The sequence below is a fragment of the Caenorhabditis elegans genome, chromosome II, assembly GCF_000002985.6.
Source record: "Caenorhabditis elegans chromosome II".
Lineage (NCBI taxonomy): Eukaryota > Metazoa > Nematoda > Chromadorea > Rhabditida > Rhabditidae > Caenorhabditis > Caenorhabditis elegans.
The window spans coordinates 7,870,607-7,893,069 of record NC_003280.10 but is presented as its reverse complement, the minus strand read 5'-3'; the positions used below and the strand labels follow the sequence as shown (position 1 = coordinate 7,893,069).

The window sequence follows — 22,463 nt, the reverse complement described above, 5'->3', positions numbered from 1 at the left end:
AAGAAAACTCGCGCTCGACTGTGTGTTCGCGGGCGACAGTAGAATGGGCGTAGAGCAAATATTGTGCAGGTCAAACACGAATTTTCATTTATTTTTGAAAGTATTAATGATTTTAAAATCTAAATTGGCGACTGAAAACAAGGAAAACTGGAATTACTGGAAAATAGGAAAAAAACAGCAAACTCAAACTTTGCGCGTAAGCATTTGATCTAAATTTATTTTGGTACGCAAACACTTCAACGCAAAAATACATACTTTCTTTTGTACAGCTGATTGAAGAATTTTGCCGGCGGATTTAAAAATAATTCATAAATTTGATTGAAGAGAAATTAATTTTTTACACGTGAAAAATTAACCAATTAAGATTTTTGGCCGCGCAAGAAGCGGAATTGAACTGAAGAAAATTGCTAGTGTCAGTAGTGTCATCTACGCTGGGGACAAAAGGCAAGGGATCGGGTTTAGAGACGTGAAATTGAGAATCGAACTCGTAAAACGGAGGTAAAAGCGGATAGAGTGGCGCCACGGTGGAGGGCTAGAGAAAATGAGAACGGAATGAAGGGAAAGAAAATATTGAAAAATTTGCATTTTCAATAGACGGTCAGCTGATAGTTACACGTCAGTGATAAAATGGAGCATAGGGTCGGAGGGTATCAAATTTCTTCAATTGATAACTCGTCATAAGTTTTTGATAGGAAAAAAAGTTTGTTTATTGAGAAGATAAAGAATCATGCGCCGAGTCATTAAATTCTCCGAGCAAATAACAGAAAAAACCTTCGAAATTCGATGTTCACCTCTTAAGGGATCATCGGATTCAAAATATTCGAGACCTACTAAAAAGAGACCAAATATAGCTAGAGGCGAAGGAGGAACGAGCGAAAAACAGAAAAAGCAACAAGCGAAAAGAGGGATAAGCAAGAGACGACGACCACAACATCTTTTTTCCCTCCTTTTTTTCCGACTGAGAAGGGGGACGGAGGAAAAGAAGATGAATAGAATAGAGTGAGAAGAGGTAGGGAAGATTGGAAGTAACGATGGATGCGGACGCCGAATAGAGACTCAGACATAACGAACATGTGGCGGATTGGGAGCGGTGGTGGTGGTGGTGAGGAAGTGACTAATGGAGAGCTGCCAGTTATATCTAATATATGAGAGGTTTTTTGAAAAACGAAGAAGATATGAGTTAAGTTGGTTATTAGTGATCAGAAATTGGTATAAAGTCAAGTTCAGTACAAAACGGAATGTCTAGAGTATAGAGTTTCTAGACTCTAGATAAAGATATCAAGATTTTTAATGTACTGGTTATTTGTTACTATAAGCTTGTTCAGAAATATTGAACTATAGAAAACAAAACGTTAAGTGCCAGAAAAAGTTTGCCGTTTTTTTTCTGTGTTTTCATGATCGAAATGACAATACAATCAACAAAACAGAAACACACCTTTCCATTTGATTTTTTTTTGCCAATTTCTAAACATGTACTTTTGAGTGGGAGACCTAAATGGCCTGATTGAATGCGTCACTTGGCAAATATTACTTCAGGTACAGTATCTTTTTACCTCCTACATTGTTTTTTATTCAAAGGCGGACGACGGTTGGAAACTATAATAGTAGCAGTAGTAGTGGAAATATTACAAAAAACTTGCAAAAAAATCCATTGAAAATAAGAGACCATGACTGAAAATTATAAATAATTCAATTTCGGTTTCCTTCTAATAAATGCAAATTCTTCTGTTTTTGTTTGTTTTCAAGTAGTGGGGAAAGATGAATCATATAGATACAGTTATCTATTTAAATTATTTTTTGAAACTATTTCTTGAACCAAAAATGATGGATGATAGAAATGAATCACAGCCCCTCCTACCGATTGGAATATGTACAATTGTTCAGTGAGAGAAAATGTGAGTCATCACTCTAGAAAAAGAACGTACGTGGTACTATTATGAAATCTTTGGAGAAAAATGCTATGAGCATTAGAACATGACGAATAAACAATGTTTTCTCTAAGAAATTGTTTTTTTTTCTAAACTTATTGTTTGTATGAAATTAAATACAGCAAGAACTGTTCTCGTTTTGGAAGAAGTTCACAGAGTGAGCTTAGAGTTCCAGAAATTCAAACTTGAAGTTGGCGTGAAAATGGTTCGCATTGATCAAAATCTAAATCCATAATCAAAACTAAAAATTGATGGGTAAAGTTTCACAAGTATTTTTTCATACTGAAATATCCTAGGACTACAAAAATTTCAGATGACATGTTCGCATCATCTTTTAAAAATAACGCAATTGCAGGCAATCGGAAGAATTTCTGAAAATATTGCTAATCATGATTCAAAATGGTTTTGATCTTCAGTTTTCAATCGAAAAATCTAAGAAAAATATTGGAAAAAACTGCATCTTGTTCTAACTCTTTTCATGCGAAAAAATATGTTATTAGATTAGGGAAACCATGGAAACCGAATGATTTTCAATTTTGACTTCAGATTATATGTTCTTACTAAAAAACAACAAGTCATGAGAATGGTAGACGATTCTATAATATTGAACGTTTGAAGGGAAAAAGGGAGAAAATAATGTTATTCTTAAAGAAAAGCCGCTCAATTTCCGGTCGCTGGATGGACAACCGTGCATTTTTCTCAGCAAGCTCCTTCTTTCCAGAAAAAAAAATTTCTGGTTGGTATTCTATTTTTAGAAACTTTTTTATTTTATACAAGTGAAAATGGGAACGGAAAATAAATTTGTAAGGTTTGTCTTTCACAGAAGAAATCTAAGGAATTTCCTTTGAACTAATTGATGAATGTAGCCCAATTCCTTCCTTTTTGTTTTTTAACAAGCGTACCATAATCCACTATAATCTCCTAATTCTCACTCGTCTAACATTTCCTGGTCTCACCACGAATGGCGCCATTCGGCAACGGAGAAACGGTTTTAAAACCGTCGCGCAAACAAATTCTTCTCGCGTTGTTTCGCCTAGTTTCACAAATCACAGATTACGGTCCCGTTCTAAAAACTGCAAAGTTTAGCACAATCTATTTGCTCATGACCTCTATCTACGCCAACGAGCCCCGAACACTTTGAACCGATACAAAACTATTAGAGTGATGAAGAATTAGGTGAACTGAGAGAAGGAGCAACATTCCATAGAGGTGGATCTGTTTGGCTACAACTTGTGTTTTATTTACCCTTTACACGTAAGAGCTTGTACTTGCAAAGAGAGTTTCCGCCGTTTTTATCAGTAGGTCAAATGGGTTGTTTGATGAAATTTAATACAGAACACAGCATACAAACTACATGGAAAATTTATATTTAGAATTGCTTATATTCGTGGAAGATTAAAAATATACTCCGTTTTCTGAGACAATATTATTTTAAATTAAGTCCTGAATTGGGTAACATCAACTCATTCGAATAAATTCCCTAAAAATGATAGTTTACTCTATTCATTCTCTAGACCAACTACAAAATACCCAAGCTTACATACCTCCCTAATCAAATCAATCTGACCACAAGCCAATTAAAAAAGGTTTCAGTTAAAAGATGCTTATCAGTATGCAGAGATAAAGCATCGGGCGGTAAAGCAAGTTGGTGGCATGGAAAAAGTCAGATACATGTGACAAAATACTATCAGAAAAATGAGAGAGCATTAATACGGAAATGATGTGCCCATGGCTCACGGCTGATCAAATAATTGAGGTATACGATTGACGTGGATGGATACAGTACTTATTCCCGAAAGATATTTTATTTTGAAAGTTGAAATATTAATCTGTGGTTTTGGAAAATAAGCTTTTTTCAAAAGTTATCCAAAAAATATATAAAACTCATTGATCAAGTGAATTATCATGATTACATTTGATATAGTGTCTGGAATTATCCTTTCTCAATCTGTGTATATACAAAGTTAAAGCGAAGCTGATACTGAATTCTAAAACTGATATGAGAAAGGACTGACCAACGGGGAAATAGTAATATAAAAAAGTTCAATTTTCTATAAATAAACATTTTTTCTGGAAAATTCAACCCAGGGTAGAGGCAAACATGAATATCAAAAGGCAGGTGCCAAAACCTTCCAGACACAAAGTTTTGTGCTCTTCAAAAATTTCACATCACATGAGCTCTTGTTTACTTTTTCAAGTATCATATGTCATTAGTTCAAAGGGATTCAAAATTGGTTTCTGTTCTTCAGATGAATGATTTTTAAAAATTGAATCCAGTTGATGATGTGACGAGCAATTGGAAAGAATGTTTTAAGAGGATTAGTGTGACGAGTATCTAAATACGAAGTACACTAAAATGTTTTCTGGTGTCGGTTCCAAAATTATATCAATGAACTACAACACTTATAAATATAATATGATATAAAATCTCAAAGTGAACGTTAAAAAATTATTGTCGAATGGGAAGACTTTGCGTCTGAACCTTGGGTTTTACTGCCCCTGCCTTCGGCTTGCTGATGGCAAAAACAAGTTGAAGAATAGATAAACAGAAAAGAAATATTGTTCACTCAGGTGTTACAAATTTAAGGTGAACCGCTGGTGAACCAAAAATAAATAAAAAAGAACGCTTATTGATCCAGAAGACAGAAATCTTCGAGAAAACTAAAAAAAAAGTGGAGATCTCGGTCTTCTTGTTCGCATGTTGTCAAAACGGTGTGAAAATGAGCGATGAAGAAGAAGGATGGAAGAGGTTATAAGAGAGTGTATGATTTATAGAGTCGCAGGAAGATTATGGTCGGATGAACATGCGAGATGAGAAGCGACCCGACAGAAGGACGACGTACGGGAAGAGGATCATACTCACTATATGCAAATTTGAATGAAGATGGCATATGAAAGTGTTAAATAGACTCAGTCTACGTGAATTGAAAAGAGGCAGATCAGCTGTGAGATTTACCGTTTGAATTTTATATTTCGGCAAATGGAGGTCGATGCCTATGATGCCTCAAAATTCCAAACTACGGTCATTACTAACGCTAGGCCTGACTTCCAGGTTAGATATCTTCAAGCTCACCTAACACGATCTTATTTTATGCACCATGTCTTTTTTGCAGACAGATTGTGAGTCTACGGATTTATCATTTTCTCATTTGAAAGAAATGGAAGTTTTAACAAATACCGAATGAATCATATCAGCAAAAGTTTTGGAAATTGATCCAAAAACAATGTTTATCAGTAGTTTTTTAAAGCATTCCAACTTAGTTATATATTTTTGGTTATTTTAAAACATTAACTAGACAACTGTGTGAATTTGGCCAAAATTGTGTATCATAATAGAAAAAAGTTTAAAAGTAATCAGAATGACCAGTTTTGATCCGTGCTCTTTCAAAACCATTTTTCATAAATTCAAATCATATGAGCTCAGTGATGTCAGTTATTGTTCTTTAAAAGTATGCTCGATATGCACATTTCAATAATAACAGCTACAGAACTAAACATTCTAGAAAAATCTATGGTCATCAGGATGGTGGACACATGTAAACATATAACAAAGTTGTAGCATGACCCAAAAGGCCTTGGCCCTTCTCCCTCACTCACTGTGAGTCATTTTTTGTTTCCCGAGAAATTGTGTGAGCGATGAGACGTGCTAGAGAGAATTGCGAAATGTGAGAGAGAAGAATAAGAGTTTCTCGTAAACAACTATTCAGAAGAGACACAGATACATGAAGCATGAAAAAGGTTTGAATGGGGCAACGGATATAGGAATACGTGGAAAAAGCGCAGGTGACATTGAAAACGGTTGTCTTGGTTACCAATCGGTCTGCTTAGATATGCGTGGAAATTTTATTCTAGTAATTTGAAACTGAAGCATAAGTAGAAAAATAATAAGAGGGAACATCTTGGTAAATTTTTAAAATATTATTTTGAAAATGCCTTTTTCAAAAGCCAACTACAAAAATATCTACAACAAAACTTGCCAGCGGTAGAATTGGTCAAAACCATTGTACAATACTAAAACTATTAAATACGAGATAACACTTTTTTTGAAAATTTGGCAATTACCAAAACTTCACCTGAAAATTTTAAAAGTTTAGAATGTTTTAATATTGTATCTGATATGTGTGTATTCAGAAAAAAAAAACTAAACGCGAAGTTCCAAAAAAATTTTGAAAATTCACGACGCAAATATAAATCTGAATTCTAATGTGTTCATAAACTGATAGAATAACTTTTAAAAACATATAAATGACTAAAGTGAAAAATATCAACAATGCGAGAAAAACGGAGAACAATTTCCGTGTCAAAAAATCAAGTATTCAAGGGTTCTTGAGCGACGTAGAGCACCAATCAGAGGCAAGAGACGCAGTCATCGATACACTGGAATTATCTTTTTAAAACCGGAATACGTGCCGCGTGTGTTTTTGTTGTCGGCCATACTCACTGAGAGATTTTTATTGTTTGAGTTGAAATTCAAATCGACAGGTTACTAATGACCGGCGCATGTGTATATATTCGAGTTAACGGGAACCATTAATTATATGGTTTGGATGTGGGCAAATTTAGGAAGAAAAGGTAGGGTTAGCTGTGGAAAACAATTTTTGAATGTTTTGGATACATTTTCAAATGTTAATGATCTCATGAAATTGGTAGGAATGAAATTGGCAGGCGTAAAATTAATTGTATGGGTACTGTAGTTGTAAACTATAGACTTGTTGAATAAGGGTTAACTTACTTTATGTAAATTTTCATTGCTGGTGATTTTTGGAACAATTTGTGACAATATAACCACAATTAAAAATTAAACTTCTGACAAATTATCCATGTTACTTTTGTAAAAATAAATAGTAAAATATGGGGTATAGTACGGAAGTTCCCTAATACAACAGGCATACAGTTTACATTAATAGGTTAAAAAATTACTGCAAAAGTTAGAGACGTGAAAAATGTTGGAGGAGCCCAAAAAATAAATTATTAAAACTATGGTAACTAAACAATGGAAATATATCAAAGCTTCTTGATCAAAAACCTTCGTGGTTTGAACCTTTTTTTCTACATTTCTTATATTTCTTTTCAATTTCGTACACAACTAGTACATGTGCCACTTGACTCCTTTCTTCTCGTTCTTCTAGTTTAAGAACAAAATCCTCTAGAAAACGAAGTGAAACCGAATACTACTTGAGAAATGGTGAGAAGAAACGCATATTTCTCGGGGGCACACAGCTGGACACTTCTGACGACGATTAGTATGACCTATTTAACGGATTGTTAACATATTCTGAACAGGTGGACTTTTTAAATTGATGGCTGAGAGAAGAAGAAAAAGAAATTGGCTCCAAATAAGAGAAATGGAGCAAGAGACACGAGAAGTGGTCCGTTGCTTGTTTGTGGCGTAGATGAGAGGAGATGCTCCCATGGAAATTGCCAGAAGAATTAAAATTTCTAAGGAAATATACGGGACCCAGAGAAAATAGTTAATGAGAGGTGTATGTGGGTGCAAATGGAATTGGACCATAAATACAATTATAAGCTACAGTTGAACTCATCTTTAAATTCAAAAAAGATAACTTTCCAAATTAGAAATAAATAAATGCGAAATAGTTTCGTGACTTTGGCAATTTACCAAAACTTAAAAATTTTAGAAAATCAAAAAATCTGGAATATTCATTGTAACAGCCTATCAATTTGGATTACAAGTGTGTTTAAACAAAATCCCCACTGGCACTACTCAGATTTTTATTGAAACAATATTTCCAAATAATACGCAGTGAAATCTAAAATCTTGAATTTTGAGAAACTACTTTATAATCAGCAGAAACAAATATCATGAATCACTGGAACACAAAAAAAAACCGAGAAGAACAGAAAGAAAGAAGAGTTTTTTCAGCTCAATGAGCTCTTCTTTTCGAGATTTTGAAGTTGTTTACCCATACTTAGAAACTAAGACAAACGAGAAAAAAACTTTGAAATTGCATTCAAACGGGAAAAGTATTGCGAAACGGTGAAGAAGTTTTCAAGAAATTTCTTCACTTTAGAAGAGACGTAGCAAAGCTGGACGAGAATCGATGAGAAGACGGCTGCGAATGGCCACGGCTACTTATTGATTTGGTGTCTTTGGCTAAGACACCGAGCGTCCCCGAGCACTTTGAAGTGAACCGCATTTCGAAATTTGAAAGTGGTTCAGTTCTTCAGTAACTCTGAGCACTTGTGTTGATCCGCATGTTTTGATAAGGGTCTTCTAATTCTCTCAAGTATGTATACACTTTTCTCATAGCGTGATAAAGAGAATAATGCTCAAGTGGAACGGGAAATTATGAACTGAACACGAGAACGAACCAAACTACATTCAATTCATCATTTTATTCTGGATGTATCACATTGTAAAATGCAATCACTAATTGATATTACCCAGATGCGAAATGTTGAGATTTATGATTTAAAAATACCGGATCATATTTTCTCATAATTTTGGAACGTCACTCACGAAGAAGAAGAATCAATGGTTGACGAATCGGCTGCTTCATCATCTGGATATTCTGGTGAGAGCTACGCACAGGGTGGAGTTGGAAGTCCGAATATCAGGCAGGATCCGGTGGAAATACCAATCCAGGGTCGTACCGATTAATCATTTGGGACCCAACCGCATCCAATCGCCAAATACCAATCGTCCCACCATCTCTATAAGGAAAGATATGAAAGTAAAGTTTTTATTTTCCATTAGTACCAAATAACTATGAGACTCTCTCTCTCTCTCTCTCTCTCTCTCTCTCTCTCTCTCTCTCTCTCTCTCTCTCTCTCTCTCTCTCTCTCTCTCTTCTCTTCTGTAATTGCAGGGTGCTGAAAATTTTGGTTGGCGCGAAAAGCTGCTGATTCTAAATTTTTTGAAACCAAAATTTCGGATTTTTTGACCTACCTATCTTACCTACCTACCTTACCTACCTACCTTACCTACCTACCTAACTCACCTACCTACCTACTTCACCTACCTAGCTTTTTTTTACCTACCTAGCTTACCTCCCTAACTTACCTACCTAGCTTGCTTATCTAACTCACCTACCTAGCTTGCTTACTTTACTTTCCTACCTGCCTAGCTTATCCATCAACCCAGCCTACACACTTAGTTTGGTTACCTACCTAGCTTACCTACCTTACTTACCTACCTAGCTTACCTACCTAGCTTACCTAGCTAACTCACCTACCTAGATTTCCTTACCTCCCTAGCTTTCTTACCTACCAAGCTTGCCTACCTACCTTACCTACCTAGCTTACCTACCTTACCCACCTAGCTTACCTACCTAGCTTACCTACCTTACTTACCTACCTAGATTTGCTTACCTCCTAGCTTTCTTACCTACACGGTGCTACTACTACTACTACTACTACTAGTCTTCCTACTGCTACTATCTAGCTGTTATCCTACCATCAGCTGTTATCACCTACCTACCTAGCTTTCTTACCACCAGCTACCACCAGCTACCACCTACTTACCTACCTAGCTTTCCTACCTACCTAGCTTTCTACCTACCAAGCTTGCCTACCTACCTTACTTACCTAGCTTACCTACCTTACTTACCTACCTAGCTTACCTACCTAGCTTACCTAGCTAACTTACCTACCTAGATTTCCTTACCTCCCTAGCTTTCTTACCTACCAAGCTTGCCTACCTACCTTACCTACCTAGCTTGCCTACCTACCTTACTTACATACCTACCTACCTAGCTCTTCCCTACCTGCCTTACCTATCTAGCTTGCTTATCAACCTCACCTACCTAGCTTTCTTACCTACCAAGCTTACCTACCTAGTTTACCTACCTTACTTACCTACCTAGCTTTCCTTACCTACCTAGCTTTCTTACCTACCAAGCTTGCCTACCTACCTTACTTACCTAGCTTACCTACCTTACTTACCTACCTAGATTTCCTTACCTCCCTAGCTTTCTTACCTACCAAGCTTGCCTACCTACCTTCCCTACCTTGTTTACCTACCTATTTTACTTACCTACCTAGCTTGCTTACCCACCTACCTTACCTACCTATTAACTCACTTCTGTAACACCCACCAGACAGGATTGAAAACGAACAATGATGAAAGACAAAAATAAACTTCACGATTTGGAAATGTTATAAATTAATTTATAAATTTTTTTAATCTCTCCCATGTTTGCAGAGTATTTTAATTGGTTTGCGTTAAAAAAAATTAAGTTTTAAATTTTTAATATAAATAATAGAAAATCAAAAAATCTCTGTGGTTGTATTTTAGAATATTTCAAAAGCTACTCTTCGAATACCTTTTTCAAATTTGTTTAGTTCAGAATATCCACAATCAATGTCGCCGGAATACATTCCCCACAGACCTATTATATGCTACAAATGGAAAATGAAAACTATGCTTTATTGGGAATGAAGGGTGCTTATAGAATTCATATAAGATATACCGGGGGGAGGGAACTTACCTAACTTTATTTACAGAAAACTATGTGTAGGGGATGCTATCGGGGAAAAGTGAAATAAACATAAAAACTATAGAATGGCAACATATAAAATAGTAATTCAGTATTTACATTAAATGGGTATTGGATTATTGGAAAAACCGAACAATTTTATATGGGTGGGATACTGCATCAATGCACTATATCCAAATTGAAAGATTTTGGGTTTCCAGTCAGAGAGTTTTGCCATGAGAAGAGACGAACATCTTTCTTACGGAACTCTCGATAATGTTTCACGCAGTTGTTGACACATTCTTTGAACTCGAAGTTTGGCTTGTATCCCAACATCAGAAGACTTTTCGTAGCGTTGAAAAAGGTCCAGTGGTGGAAATAGAAGTACAGAAAAGCAGGGCTGGGCAGAAGTGATGCGAACTTGAGTGGCCCAAAAAGCTTCATGGTGAACTGGAGAACCATGCAGAACAACAGGTAGATGTAGTAAAGTGGAATAAACGAGAGCTGAACGGCAGAACGAAGTCTTTTTCCAGTCTAAAACATGAACAGTATTTGATTTTGTTGATATAAAAACCATCTTACATAGAGAAGTTGTCCATAGGTGCTGTAAACTGTTTTCTTTGGAGTTTCGTCGTTGATCAAGAAAATCTGAAAAATAACATTCGTTTCGGGGTATTTTTTAAAATATAAAATAACCTCGAAAACGCGATCATTTTTAGAAAATTTCGAGTCGTTGATTATCGAGAAGTCCAAATTTTGAGACTGCGGTTCGTCCTCAATTTCGAAATTGAATCCTTGTTTTGTGCAATCACCTTGCTCGAACACTTCGCCTTCTTCGGTCAAGTTCTCGTCGATATCTGTTTTGGACTCGGAGTCGACATCGATGCTGGTGCGAACTGTATTATGACGAGCACGATACCCTTCAAGATTTTCGTCCTCTTCTTTAATGGCATACAATTCCAATTTGCTCTTTTCAAAAACTCTCTCACTCTCCTGATGGAAGCGGAAAGAGCTTTCGGCTGAAGTCAGCAAATCGCCCAATTCCTCTTCAAATGACTCGTTCAGATTCAAACTAGTGGATTGTGAAAGTAATCTGCAGACGGCTGACCATATTGCCACAGCTGCATTTCCAGCGTACGCCATTTGCATATGACCGTCATCATCACCGAGAAATAGAATGGTTTTGTCGTTGGAGAAATAGATCAAATCAGTGAGAATAGAGCAATCGTCGCCTTCGCCATAAGTTGGAACGCATCTTCTGAAATTAATACAAAATAAAAAGACAAAATGAAAGTAATTGCACAAACACAATGTAGCAGTCGTTCGGAGCGGATTTAACGAGTTTCTCGGCTTCAAACTTGCTCGCACAATACTCAGGGAATGGCCATTGAGGTTTGAAGACGACTGGATCACGCTCGGGTTCATAAACATTTGGCCAGCGATGAGAACATTGCAAGAAGGGTGTCGAAAGATGAACCAATGGCGAATTGCAATGGAACAGTACTGATCTGACAACTTCCACGTTGTGCATCTGAAGTTTAGCAACGTCTGGAAGCAGTGAGAAATCGGTGCATTCATGAAGATTGACGACCTAGAAAATTATTTTTTAAGAAGAAAAATAATTATATTAGTATGTTTACCACATCAGCTGCTAGCAGAGCATTAGGAAGGTTCTTCATCCCGTGGTAACGAAGGCAAGTGGAGACATTTTCAAATTCTGAATTTCGATCAATATATTAAGCGAATAAGCGAGCAAAATTCGTACCAGGATATTCTGAATCGTCAAATGTCCAAAGAGAAAGTTGGACAGATTGGTGGCAATTTCCAAGATACTTCACAAAATGACGTGCAGTCAGATTGTTTCCTAGAATCGTAACCCGCATATTTGAATACTGGAAAGAAGTTATTGGATGAAAACTAGGAATTTCACAAAAAGTAAAACGTAGGAAGAAAAGAATAAATTTATAATATAATTTTGAATAAAATTTATTAATAAAACTTTTTGAGAGATTTCTAGAAAGAAATATTTCTACAAATTTGCATGCAAAATAAATACTCAAAAGAACGCGGGCAAACATTTTTAAAACAGATTTCCCGCGAGTGAAGAGGATACGGTATTAAAGGCGCATGGCTGCATTGAAGCATCCGACCCCACCACGAATCTATCGTTGTCTCACGTCTCTCAATCTCGTACATTCTTTCATTTGATTGTTTTGTTAATTCAGATTTAAATTTAAAGTTTTTTTTATTCAATCATTTATTTATCTCATTAAAATATGTATAAATTCAACTAATAATGCATCTTCCGTGTTTCTTCCCGTTCTTTTGCATCTCAACAGCTTCTTTCTCTTGGAATGTCCCATCCTTCCATGGATTTTCGTGATTCTTCGGCTTTAAATAAACTTTAGCTACGATTTCCTCTCCAGTTTGCCACGGTTCAGACCATTTCGATTTAAGAGTAGTCAAATGCTTCACTGAAATAAAACTTAGAATAGTTGTAATGTCAAGTAAAACAGTTTTCTTACTTTTCTTCTCGGCTTGCTCCACATTTCGAAAATAAAAATTCTCTATTTTTCTTTCAGTCATTGCATCGAATTCACAATCATTGAAAACATGACTGTTCTCTTCTTTCTCACTTTCTTTGTTCTTGGCTGTTTCAATGATGCTCTCTAGCTTCTCATCCTTAGGTTCTTCAGTAATATCTGAAAAATAATCCTAGTTTTCAAAAATTCTGCCCAAATTTCTATTTACCTTTCAGAGAAGTTGATTCATTCGATTTTGATAATTGATCACATTCACTATGAAGTTCTGAATTCACTGATTGCACGAGAGAAATTTAATTAATTGATATTTACCTTCGTTCAACATTCTTATTTTCGAAACACCATAATCAAATCCACTGAATCTCAAAACATCATTTTTCCACTCCATCGTAATAAAAAAGAAAATGAATCAAATCTTAAAACGCGTTCCTTTATTCACATTTATTCCTAATGTAAACGTGGCTCACCACGTGAATAATTAAAATTAAATTGACTTTTTCAGAATATATTTTCTTGATTATAAGTCAACAATTTCAAGAGTTCTCCCCATATCTCTTTCTTTAACTCTATCCTTCCCTGTTCAACTTCTAATGCTAAAGAACCATGGCCGTGGCCTCCGGCACGCGGCCTGGTTTCCATTCCGCTCGACCGAAAACCACTCGTTCATCGATAATTCTTGCCAAAAATCCCGTTTCTCACGGCTGAGCTGAAATTCACCACGTTCTTTGTGTTTCAATCGTGTTTTTCGATTTATTGTGATATGATGAATGACTTAACTCTGTTTCTCAGTTTTCCCTACCCTTAAAACATTATTTTTATCGTCAAAATTATTGATTTTTATCAGGTAATGGCGGCCGGAGCAATTTTAAAAACGACTGCTACCTTGACGGTAATCACAACCCTGATCATTCTTGGAACAGGTAAGATTTTTTTTTAATTTCCCATAAATGAAAAAGATATCAAATGTTTTTAATATATTAAAATTAATTTCAGGGTTGTTTTACATGCTCAGTGGACAAGGACATCGATTTGACATTGGATGGTTCTTGACATCGACATCACCACATATGTGGGCTGGTCTTGGTATCGGATTCTCGCTTTCGCTTTCCGTCTTGGGAGCCGGATGGTAATTTTTCATTTTTTGAAAGAAAATAAAAATAATTCGCTTTTTAAGGGGAATCTTCACAACGGGATCTTCAATTCTCGGAGGAGGAGTTAAGGCACCAAGAATTAGAACAAAGAATCTTGTTTCTATTATTTTCTGCGAAGCTGTTGCTATTTTCGGTATTATCATGGCTTTCGTGTTCGTCGGAAAGCTCGCTGTAAGTTTCAGAAACTATTATTACAAATTAAAATTTATGTTTTCTTTTTGAAACTCAGCTTTCTTGTAAAAAAATTACAATTAAAGATTAATTTTTAAAAAGTTTTAGAAAAAAAAACATGGAATGATTTTTCAGGAATTCCGTCGTGAAGATCTTCCTGATACTGAAGACGGAATGGCAATCCTTGCTCGTAACCTCGCTTCAGGATACATGATCTTTGGAGGTGGTCTCACCGTCGGACTCTCCAACCTTGTCTGTGGTCTTGCTGTCGGAATCGTCGGATCTGGAGCTGCCATTGCTGATGCCGCCAATCCAGCTCTTTTCGTCAAGATTCTCATTATTGAAATTTTCGCTTCCGCTATTGGACTCTTCGGAATGATCATCGGAATTGTTCAGACTAACAAGGCTTCATTCGGAAACAAATAAATCAATGCCATTCAAAAATTAGTAATTTTTTCTAGTTCCATAGAGCATCAATCCAGTCACTCCGCCACTGCTCTCATATTTTTCAAAACGAATGTATATTTTTCTTGAGCCCCTTTTCTCTTACACACTGTGTTTCGGTGATTTCATCATACATTCCTATTTCTTGTAATATTGATTGAATTTTCTCAATTTAACCTTTTTTCAATGTGTTCAACATTTGTCTATCATGACAAATTGTTTCCATTTTCCCCATTTCAATTTCCCCGTCCCGTTCATACAGATTTTTTTTTCATAAGAATATATATCGTGTTAATAAATTGAAAAACAGTCATAGGTTGATAAGTTTGTTCTTCGTAGTTTCGACCACTACATTACTTCTAGGATATATTTTGTTACAGAAAAGTATTCTTTTCGATAGCTTTATATGCCATTTGAATACATATGGACGGTATCAGCAAATGGAGTTGCATGCAGAATTCCATCACCTTCTGATCCAAGTAATTCTTTGAGAATAAAAGTTATTTTAAACAATCTTCGTTCAGGATGCATTAGTGAAATAGAATGGAAAGAGATTCCATGTTCAGATGGTTCAGCGATTTGTACAATAGTTGCGTCTCCAACTTCCGCATTTGCAATTGATCGAAGTGGAAGAGTTCTCATTTTAGTTTTACCAACTCATTTAGCCATTCGAGAACGTGCTGAAATATATAATAATCAGGTAAACTAATAGCAACTTGCCGTCTACTCCTTGTATCTTTAGCGATGGATTGGCATTTGGAGAGGCACATTTTTCATTGATCGTCCTCGATTTTCCGACGAAAGTGGCCGCGTATCAATCGATCCTTCTGCTAATGAAATCGATCCTGGATGGAGCTGGGAAGATAACTGGCATCCTCATTTAGATCCACGGAAGTATGACAAGGAAGGATGGCAGTATTCATTATCATTCCTTGCTCCGAAATGGGATAAACAATGTAGAATGTATCATCTTGTGAGAAGACGAGTTCTGAAACGAAATGTTAGATACACATCACATGATCAGTGGATTGAAATGTCAAATGAAGAGACAAGAATGTTCACTGAATTGGCAATTGGTGGAATGGATGTAATGGGTGAAGGTGGAATGATTTTATTTGCACTTGGAAGTGATGGAAATATTTATCGAAGAGATGGAATACATCCCAGTTGTCCTAGTGGTAGAAGCTGGCAGCTAATTTCAAAAGTTACATTCAAAGGTAATGTGCCCATATTGAAATGTCCTTATTTGCATATTTCAGACTGTGAATCTGATGACGTCACCCTTATATCAGCATCTCCATCACTTGCAACTCTTATGGCAATCACATGGGATGGTAAAATGTTTCATCGAGTTGGCATAACACGTCAAAATCAAAACGGCTTCAGCTGGAAAAGCATACCTACACCGAAAAATAAAGCTGTAATTAGTGCATCAATTGGTACTCGAACTATGTGGTGTATTACGGCAGATGGCTGTGTAAGTTGTAGAAATTGGCAACTCGGGTTACTGTAGATATGATTTCAGGTATGGTTTGTTCGTTTGGATATTGATGAAAAACTAAAAGAACATAAAATGGAAAATATTACATCTGAAAGCTATCAAATGACCACACAAGGAGGAATTTCTAAAATATCAGTTACAAGAAATGATCAGGTAAAGTAAACATCAATTCTTTTTGTAGAGAATTTGAATGACAAATGGAACATTTCAGGTATTCTGTGTCTCAACTCGTGAAAAAATTGAAGTTCGAACTGGGATTGAGCCGCGAGAACCATCAGGAAAACGATTCGAAAGAATTGTTGATCGTGGAGAACCGAATGATCAAAAATGGATATCGGTATGAAAATTTGTTAAGAGTGTCAGTTTTCATTAAAAACTTTTTTGAAGATTCATACAGGCTCTGTTTTGTTCGATAAAATTCCCGATTATTTCATGTCATCATCAAGCTTGAAATCGAAAATGGAAGTTTTACAATTCAAAAAAGCTGATTGGCGTTTACAGGTGAACATTTTAAATAGTTGTCATATTCATTTCTTCTATACAGATATTAGAAAGACTTCAAGAAACGTCTGATAGATCATGGAGTCTTATGAATAGTGTTAATGGAGTTGGTATTGATTCACCAGAAGAATTGGAAGGACCAAACACGCCCAGACAAATAAGGTGCCAATTAATGCAGGGAGAACTGTTTCGGTAAAAATTTTCATTTTATTAACCAAAAGAACATCAAATTTTAGGAGTGTCAACATCACAATTCTTAATAATAATCTTCAAATATATGGAGATAATTCATTATCAAAGTCAATCGATACTTCATCCATCAAATCAGTGCTCCCATGTTTCCAACGTCTCCCACAAAAGTATCTACTATACGTCTTTATCGGAGCAAATTCCGATTCTGAGTGCTTTGCTTTCACAGACGAAAAGTCTCGTACCACATTTCAATCGATCCTTGAAACGGTGAGTTCTAAGAAAACATGGAGATTTCAGTAACAATAACTATTTACAGATAATTCGAGATTACATCTGCTCCTCAACACGAAATTCGTTTGGAGATTGTATGTGGTCCATTAGCTCGGAAGGTGTTGTACGTTGGCACTGCTTGGCTGAAATGAGCAAAGAAAGTAAATTTGAGGTATTGAGAATGGAAAAGTTACACTAAAAACTACTGTTTATCGGGTTTATTTATTTACAGAAACGAGTGAATCCTGGAGAAAGTCGAGGTCTTGTTGTAGATGGACTGTTTGAAAGTGTAGATTGTGGAGTAAAGGGGAGCGTTTGGGCGATTAATCAGGTTTTTCATGAATATTAAAGTAAAACTCAACAAAAAAAAATGTTTTCAGTCTGGAAATCTCTATTCGCTGAGTAGCAATTACAATCCATTGAGTTCTCATAGTACTACTCATGACTACAAAATGACCGATCAAATAACTCTTAAAATGTTTGAATATCAAAAACATGCAGTTTTCCGTGGATTCATTTCATTTCAAGGATCTCAGAAGGGGATTTCGGCTTGGATGTGTGACAACAAGCCATGTCCACCGTCTCCGTCATCACTACCATCCACAAATTGGAGTTGGATAGATTCGGCGTGGCAACTCGAAGAGGACACTTGGAAGTATTCGAATAACATTGACGGAGTCTACAGCTACAATGAAAAAGCTCAAGGAAAAGCTCGACGTCGTGTTTGGAGAAGACAGGCAAAGTTCGAATTGAATAAATCACCATGGTGTCATGTTGAATCTCCTCCTATCCAATGCGTTAGAGTCTCTAAAATAGAATCATGTGAAGTGAGGTGTACCTAAATATTCTTATTAATTATGTTTTTTCAAATCAGGGAACAATAGTTGTGGTAGTACTCACAAAGGATGGCCATATATTGATACGAAACGGAGTGGACAGAGAACACTTTACTGGTACAAATTGGACAGAGGTTTTATTTGAAAATATGTACAAGCGATCTTATTTTAATCAAATTTAATTACAGATACTCACGGATTCTCCTATTTCATCTATGCATTTACAATGGGAAGGAATGAAATTATGGTGCGCTACTTATGATGGAACGATTTTATCAAGAAGTCTGACAAACTCAAAATCATCTTCCTTCCTATCAAGTTCAGATTGGAGGCACCTTGATCTAGATACATCTGTGATAACTGATAATATATCTCCCAAAGCTGTGAATGATATCGAATTAACCGGGTATTCAGATATACTTTATGTGCGAATTAAATTTATCCTGTTCCGGATTGATACGAAAAATGGTATTTTTAATTCAAATATGCTTTGAAGTAATTCTATTCAAATTCCAGAAACCATTTCCGATGCATATCCCATGGACAATCTCCAGCAAGCAGTCGTCAGCGCAAGAGGTGCGACCTCGACAATCGAGAGAAAAAAAACCCATGGATTATAACAATTATATTTTATCTTCAGGTTCGATCTGTCTCCGAGGCACAAACATTACGGTTGTTCGCGACTGGCGCGTCGTTCCGTATACCGACCGGAAGGCCACAATTATTGCGATGCGGGATGTTGAACGTGCCACGAACATGGGATGTCGAGTGGAAAGCATTGCCTTTTATTGATTTTCTACTTTGTAATTTTGTGTATAATAATCATGACTTGATTTGATAAACTTTAAAATTGAAAAAAATTATAATTTTTACTCCAGTTTTTTAGCAAACAACGACACTCCAGCAGAACGAAGCGCGTGTTGTTTACACAAAGCTGTGTACTTCTCGTGGAAAATTGGAATTTATTTGTTATTTTCTGATTTTCCTTGCAAAAACCTCAATTCAATTTTTTTAAATCCCTCGTGTATAATTTTTACACTTTTTCTGTGACTCCTTTAAACTGTTGGCACCCACTAGCTGTAAATCAATTTAATGGCTCGTTATCATGCCCTTGTGACTCATTTTTAACTCAAATTGTCTTTCAACATAATTTCATAATGTTATTTTTTCTTTCTTTCAGTGATTATTTTTTTCCATTCAGATTTCCATATCCATGCTATGGCAGGAGGTCGTCCTGCAGCTGGGTGCTGTTGTTTCATCAACAATGCACGTTTTCCAATTCTAATTCTTACCACGTTCTGTATAGCCGCACTTTATTCGACTCTCATCTTATTCAATCTGCTCACAATTCTAGATTCAGAGGTTGAGATAAGGCCTGTACCCGGTCTTGATTCTTTACATGGCAGTTCATATAAAGGTGAGAATTTATGAATGTAATCGAACTAAATTTACCTTTCCAGGATATAATCGACTAAAGCGAGAACTATCTGAATCAAGGATTCCTTCAAAAGTAGTACGTTTCGACGAATCAACTGAAGACGAAGGACATCCGATTCTCCCTCCAACTGAGAAACCAGCACCAGTTATCACCACTGAAACCCCAACAACAAGAGAAACTGAAAAGCCTGTACCTATATTTATCACAAACCGTCCGGAAACTACCACCGTTCGTGCTGTAAGAACTACAACTAAAAAAGTTGAAACTACAACATCCGACGACGTTGTTGCCAGAGGTATTCCTTTTACAAAACAACATTACTAATGCCAAAACATTTTCAGAAGTCGAAAGGACTCTTAAAAAGTTGAGAGACGCAGAAGATGGTAAATCTGAAAGTATTCCCGAACAACTTTTCGAAAATGTATCGAATGAACCGTAAGACTGCAGAAAATAAAACTAATCCAAATAATATTTATTCAGAACTGAGACCCTTCCCTTACGCCTCCAAAGAGGTTTATTGTTTGCAGCATCTGGACTTGGGGTGATTTTTGGAAGCTTTGTGACTATAAATCTCATCAAGAAATTCGGCGTTCGAAAAGTCTTCTCGATTTGCATGGTTCAATCTACAATTCTGATTTTATTGTTCCTGTATGTGCAGAAAAGAAGTAAGTTACATCATTTTGAGTTCTCAAATGTAATAACTGTTTAATTACAGGCTACATTTTTCTCCTTCTGACACGTTTCTTACTTGGATTTTCGTTTTCATCAGTTTTCCCTGTAATGGGTAATTTATTGATTCAATGGGGACCTTTGAAAGAACAACTTATCTTCATAACATCAATGTTCATGTTTCTTTCGGTAAGGATTCTTTATTATCCACAAGTTTCCCAATTTGCACCAAAAGTATGGTATCTGGTCTCGAGACGACATTTTTTAGTTAAATGCGAAACAATTATGCGTCTTTAAGGAGTACGGTGATTTCAAACTTTCGACGTTATGGTATTTTCGTATCGATTCATGAAAAGAAAAAAATGAATTTCGTGAGAAAAACGATGAAAATCGATTAAAATTTATTAAAAACAGTGATCTTTAAAAGATCATGCCTTTTCGAAGTTAACAAAATTTTGTCGTGTCGAGACCAGGTACCGTATTCTTCGCGCAAAATTCTACGTCTGTGTAATATACTCTTATACGCCAACAATTTCAGATTGGGCCCGTGGTTTCTTGGCCAATTGCTCACTATTTCCACGCTCTTGAAATCTCTTTAGATAGTGTCTACTACATTCAATGTGGTACTCTAGCTTTTCTCACTCTGATGTAAGTTATTATAAAATAAGTGTGTTATTTGTAAGCTATCGATATTTCAGATGGTCAATATTTTATCGTGATCGTCCACAAGACCACCCATGGGTCAGCGGAGTTGAATTGAATAAAATTGTTGCAGGAAAAGTGAATGTAAGTTCTGTGCTCTAAAATGTCCGAAAATAATTTTTAATTTCAGGAATTACGATCAAATCGTGCACTTGCAGATGCGTATACTTCACTTTTCCGATCATTGTCTGCTTGGAGCATCTGGACTTCTGCATTTGGTCTCTTCTCAGTTACTGCTTTCTTTTCAATTTATCTTCCATCTCTTCTGGCGTCACCCGATGTTTTTGTTGTTGAAGGACTTGGGATTCACAGTAGTTTCCCTTTTCAGCTTTTGGTACGGTTTACAATTTTTATGTTTCTTCAACATTCATAATTTTACAGCCGTTATCATGTATCATCTTTTCTTCTCTCAACGTCCTCTTCAAACCTTCAACAAAGATCGTCAGAATTTTAAATTTCACGGCATTTGCCATTGGCGCAATTTTGATGATCGCTATAGTTCTCGTCGCTTCACTACAAACCAAAGCCGGGTAAATTCCGTCTATTTTTCATTTCTATTTATACTTTAAAATAATTCCAGACTTTTTTCGCTTCTTCTTATTTCAATGCTACCATTTGGCTTGGCCATTGTCGCTGGATTTGTAAGAAGTTTAACCGTCGTTGGAAGAGTTTTTGCCGAGCAAATTGTGGCAATGTGTGCTGTTCCATTTGGACTGGCGTTCTCGATTCTTCCAATGGTTGTTACATATTCTGTGACTGAAAAGTAAGTATTTCAGTTTGTAAAGAGACGAAAAGTTGCTCAGTATTCACTTTTACATTTTTATTTTTTAGCAAACTGGCAGAATGGATGAAAGTCACAATGTTCTTATTTTTCGTTCTTTCTGCTGTCGCCATCGAGTTTGCAGTTTTTGGAAGAGGTAATTTGAACTTTTTTTAATGATTTTCACGATTTCCTATATTCCAGGTAAATCAGCGTCGTGGGCTGCTTCGTCTTGGGATCCGCTTGCAGCTTCTACAAAAATGCAATCTCTAGCTCTGATCGATTTTAATCAAGACGAGTGTGGACTTTACGAAATTCGAAGAGTTGAATCAAAAAAATAAAACAATTGTTTCTTTAAACACTCATAATTGGTCATGCTTTTAAAGCTTGTTAATTATTTGCTCAATAGTTTGCCAAATTTGACCAAAATTGTTTTTCAGGTCAACGAAACTGCATTATTTCAATAATAAAATCTTAATTTAATATTCATATCGCTCTCCCATTTTTATCAAATTTATTTTTTGTTCCTTCCCGTGTAGTATCACTTTCTGTACCATATTTTCCTGCTGTTTTGTTGTGCTTTTTCACATAAATTTTCTCGAACAAAAGTCCTCTGATTTTCACTGAATAAACATGTTTGTTAACAGGAGCGTGAGCGCCTGGCTTTGCGGAGTACTACGGTGGAATTTAAAGTGTGCATCACGTACACGCCGCGCCACACTTCACGACAATTCGTTTTTTTTCTTCGGCGGACTCGGCAACTGTTGCAGAGCTCGCCGGGCATCGACTCGTGGTGTGCCATTCGAGCCAACTGATTACTTTCATGCTGTTTTTAAGTTTTATAAAACAATCGCATAAATACAATTTTATTCCTAAAGAATATATTTATCTAGGCCAAAAAAAATATACTGCAGCGAGA

At 36.1% G+C, this 22,463-nt stretch overlaps 5 protein-coding genes, 1 long non-coding RNA gene and 6 other non-coding genes across 12 annotated transcripts; 7 read left to right on the top strand and 5 right to left on the bottom strand.

The window, feature by feature from the left end:
* The first annotated feature begins 194 nt into the window (after positions 1-194).
* ZK675.7 lies at positions 195-409 on the top strand. The gene has a single exon (NR_051399.1). It is a non-coding gene; the product is annotated as an Unclassified non-coding RNA ZK675.7 (non-coding RNA).
* A 468-nt stretch (positions 410-877) lies between these two features.
* On the top strand, positions 878-1,012 carry T01H3.7. Its single transcript, NR_051398.1, has one exon. It is a non-coding gene; the product is annotated as an Unclassified non-coding RNA T01H3.7 (non-coding RNA).
* A 3,603-nt stretch (positions 1,013-4,615) lies between these two features.
* Positions 4,616-4,821, top strand: T01H3.9. Its single transcript, NR_051397.1, has one exon. It is a non-coding gene; the product is annotated as an Unclassified non-coding RNA T01H3.9 (non-coding RNA).
* On the bottom strand, positions 4,631-4,836 carry T01H3.8. Its single transcript, NR_051396.1, has one exon. It is a non-coding gene; the product is annotated as an Unclassified non-coding RNA T01H3.8 (non-coding RNA).
* A 265-nt stretch (positions 4,837-5,101) lies between these two features.
* On the top strand, positions 5,102-5,225 carry T01H3.6. The gene has a single exon (NR_051395.1). It is a non-coding gene; the product is annotated as an Unclassified non-coding RNA T01H3.6 (non-coding RNA).
* Positions 5,226-8,268: 3,043 nt separating this feature from the next.
* Positions 8,269-8,667, bottom strand: linc-93. The gene has a single exon (NR_101720.1). It is a non-coding gene; the product is annotated as a long non-coding RNA linc-93 (long non-coding RNA).
* Positions 8,668-10,302: 1,635 nt separating this feature from the next.
* perm-1 (Epimerase domain-containing protein) lies at positions 10,303-12,258 on the bottom strand. The gene is made up of 6 exons (NM_063260.8): positions 12,132-12,258; positions 12,007-12,083; positions 11,674-11,957; positions 11,063-11,624; positions 10,949-11,014; positions 10,303-10,900 (listed from the first exon to the last, which is right to left on the bottom strand). Exons 1-6 carry the CDS (start codon positions 12,247-12,249, stop codon positions 10,547-10,549), a joined length of 1,461 nt encoding a protein of 486 aa, NP_495661.1. The 5' UTR covers positions 12,250-12,258; the 3' UTR covers positions 10,303-10,546.
* Positions 12,259-12,564: 306 nt separating this feature from the next.
* On the bottom strand, positions 12,565-13,454 carry T01H3.5 (XH domain-containing protein). The gene is made up of 4 exons (NM_063259.3): positions 13,222-13,454; positions 13,118-13,174; positions 12,892-13,068; positions 12,565-12,840 (listed from the first exon to the last, which is right to left on the bottom strand). Exons 1-4 carry the CDS (start codon positions 13,295-13,297, stop codon positions 12,653-12,655), a joined length of 498 nt encoding a protein of 165 aa, NP_495660.2. The 5' UTR covers positions 13,298-13,454; the 3' UTR covers positions 12,565-12,652.
* Positions 13,455-13,753: 299 nt separating this feature from the next.
* On the top strand, positions 13,754-14,988 carry vha-4 (V-type proton ATPase 21 kDa proteolipid subunit c''). The gene is made up of 4 exons (NM_063258.9): positions 13,754-13,829; positions 13,903-14,035; positions 14,084-14,231; positions 14,367-14,988. Exons 1-4 carry the CDS (start codon positions 13,757-13,759, stop codon positions 14,655-14,657), a joined length of 645 nt encoding a protein of 214 aa, NP_495659.1. The 5' UTR covers positions 13,754-13,756; the 3' UTR covers positions 14,658-14,988.
* An 87-nt stretch (positions 14,989-15,075) lies between these two features.
* On the top strand, positions 15,076-18,832 carry T01H3.2 (Peroxin/Ferlin domain-containing protein). Its single transcript, NM_063257.8, has 16 exons — positions 15,076-15,154; positions 15,200-15,375; positions 15,418-15,892; positions 15,935-16,152; positions 16,201-16,329; positions 16,388-16,513; positions 16,564-16,677; positions 16,721-16,869; positions 16,914-17,136; positions 17,186-17,311; positions 17,372-17,470; positions 17,520-17,966; positions 18,014-18,109; positions 18,164-18,443; positions 18,492-18,551; positions 18,616-18,832. Exons 1-16 carry the CDS (start codon positions 15,082-15,084, stop codon positions 18,765-18,767), a joined length of 2,943 nt encoding a protein of 980 aa, NP_495658.1. The 5' UTR covers positions 15,076-15,081; the 3' UTR covers positions 18,768-18,832.
* Positions 16,866-17,283, bottom strand: T01H3.11. The gene has a single exon (NR_147812.1). It is a non-coding gene; the product is annotated as an Unclassified non-coding RNA T01H3.11 (non-coding RNA).
* A 344-nt stretch (positions 18,833-19,176) lies between the features above and the next one.
* Positions 19,177-22,189, top strand: T01H3.3 (MFS domain-containing protein). Its single transcript, NM_063256.7, has 12 exons — positions 19,177-19,392; positions 19,436-19,708; positions 19,755-19,848; positions 19,894-20,078; positions 20,129-20,271; positions 20,621-20,730; positions 20,781-20,868; positions 20,915-21,118; positions 21,166-21,314; positions 21,365-21,547; positions 21,616-21,701; positions 21,749-22,189. Exons 1-12 carry the CDS (start codon positions 19,194-19,196, stop codon positions 21,883-21,885), a joined length of 1,851 nt encoding a protein of 616 aa, NP_495657.2. The 5' UTR covers positions 19,177-19,193; the 3' UTR covers positions 21,886-22,189.
* The last annotated feature ends 274 nt before the right edge of the window (positions 22,190-22,463 follow it).

What these genes read in the sequence shown, in the direction of transcription:
- perm-1 (NM_063260.8), bottom strand. Translation starts at nt 12,249, where the DNA reads ATGCGGGTTACGATTCTAGGAAACAATCTGACTGCACGTCATTTTGTG. An exon ending in TGACGATTCAGAATATCCTG is followed by an intron (nt 12,084 to 12,131) that starts GTACGAATTTTG and finishes ATCGAAATTCAG; the next exon opens with AATTTGAAAATGTCTCCACT. An exon ending in CCTATGGACAACTTCTCTAT is followed by an intron (nt 10,901 to 10,948) that starts GTAAGATGGTTT and finishes TTCATGTTTTAG; the next exon opens with ACTGGAAAAAGACTTCGTTC.
- T01H3.5 (NM_063259.3), bottom strand. Translation starts at nt 13,297, where the DNA reads ATGGAGTGGAAAAATGATGTTTTGAGATTCAGTGGATTTGATTATGGT. An exon ending in AATAAGAATGTTGAACGAAG is followed by an intron (nt 13,175 to 13,221) that starts GTAAATATCAAT and finishes CAGTGAATTCAG; the next exon opens with AACTTCATAGTGAATGTGAT. An exon ending in TGAATCAACTTCTCTGAAAG is followed by an intron (nt 13,069 to 13,117) that starts GTAAATAGAAAT and finishes ATTATTTTTCAG; the next exon opens with ATATTACTGAAGAACCTAAG.
- vha-4 (NM_063258.9), top strand. Translation starts at nt 13,757, where the DNA reads ATGGCGGCCGGAGCAATTTTAAAAACGACTGCTACCTTGACGGTAATC. An exon ending in CCTGATCATTCTTGGAACAG is followed by an intron (nt 13,830 to 13,902) that starts GTAAGATTTTTT and finishes AATTAATTTCAG; the next exon opens with GGTTGTTTTACATGCTCAGT. An exon ending in TCCGTCTTGGGAGCCGGATG is followed by an intron (nt 14,036 to 14,083) that starts GTAATTTTTCAT and finishes TCGCTTTTTAAG; the next exon opens with GGGAATCTTCACAACGGGAT.
- T01H3.2 (NM_063257.8), top strand. Translation starts at nt 15,082, where the DNA reads ATGCCATTTGAATACATATGGACGGTATCAGCAAATGGAGTTGCATGC. An exon ending in GTATTACGGCAGATGGCTGT is followed by an intron (nt 16,153 to 16,200) that starts GTAAGTTGTAGA and finishes ATATGATTTCAG; the next exon opens with GTATGGTTTGTTCGTTTGGA. An exon ending in GCAAAGAAAGTAAATTTGAG is followed by an intron (nt 17,312 to 17,371) that starts GTATTGAGAATG and finishes ATTTATTTACAG; the next exon opens with AAACGAGTGAATCCTGGAGA.
- T01H3.3 (NM_063256.7), top strand. Translation starts at nt 19,194, where the DNA reads ATGGCAGGAGGTCGTCCTGCAGCTGGGTGCTGTTGTTTCATCAACAAT. An exon ending in CGACGACGTTGTTGCCAGAG is followed by an intron (nt 19,709 to 19,754) that starts GTATTCCTTTTA and finishes AAACATTTTCAG; the next exon opens with AAGTCGAAAGGACTCTTAAA. An exon ending in CCTGTATGTGCAGAAAAGAA is followed by an intron (nt 20,079 to 20,128) that starts GTAAGTTACATC and finishes GTTTAATTACAG; the next exon opens with GCTACATTTTTCTCCTTCTG.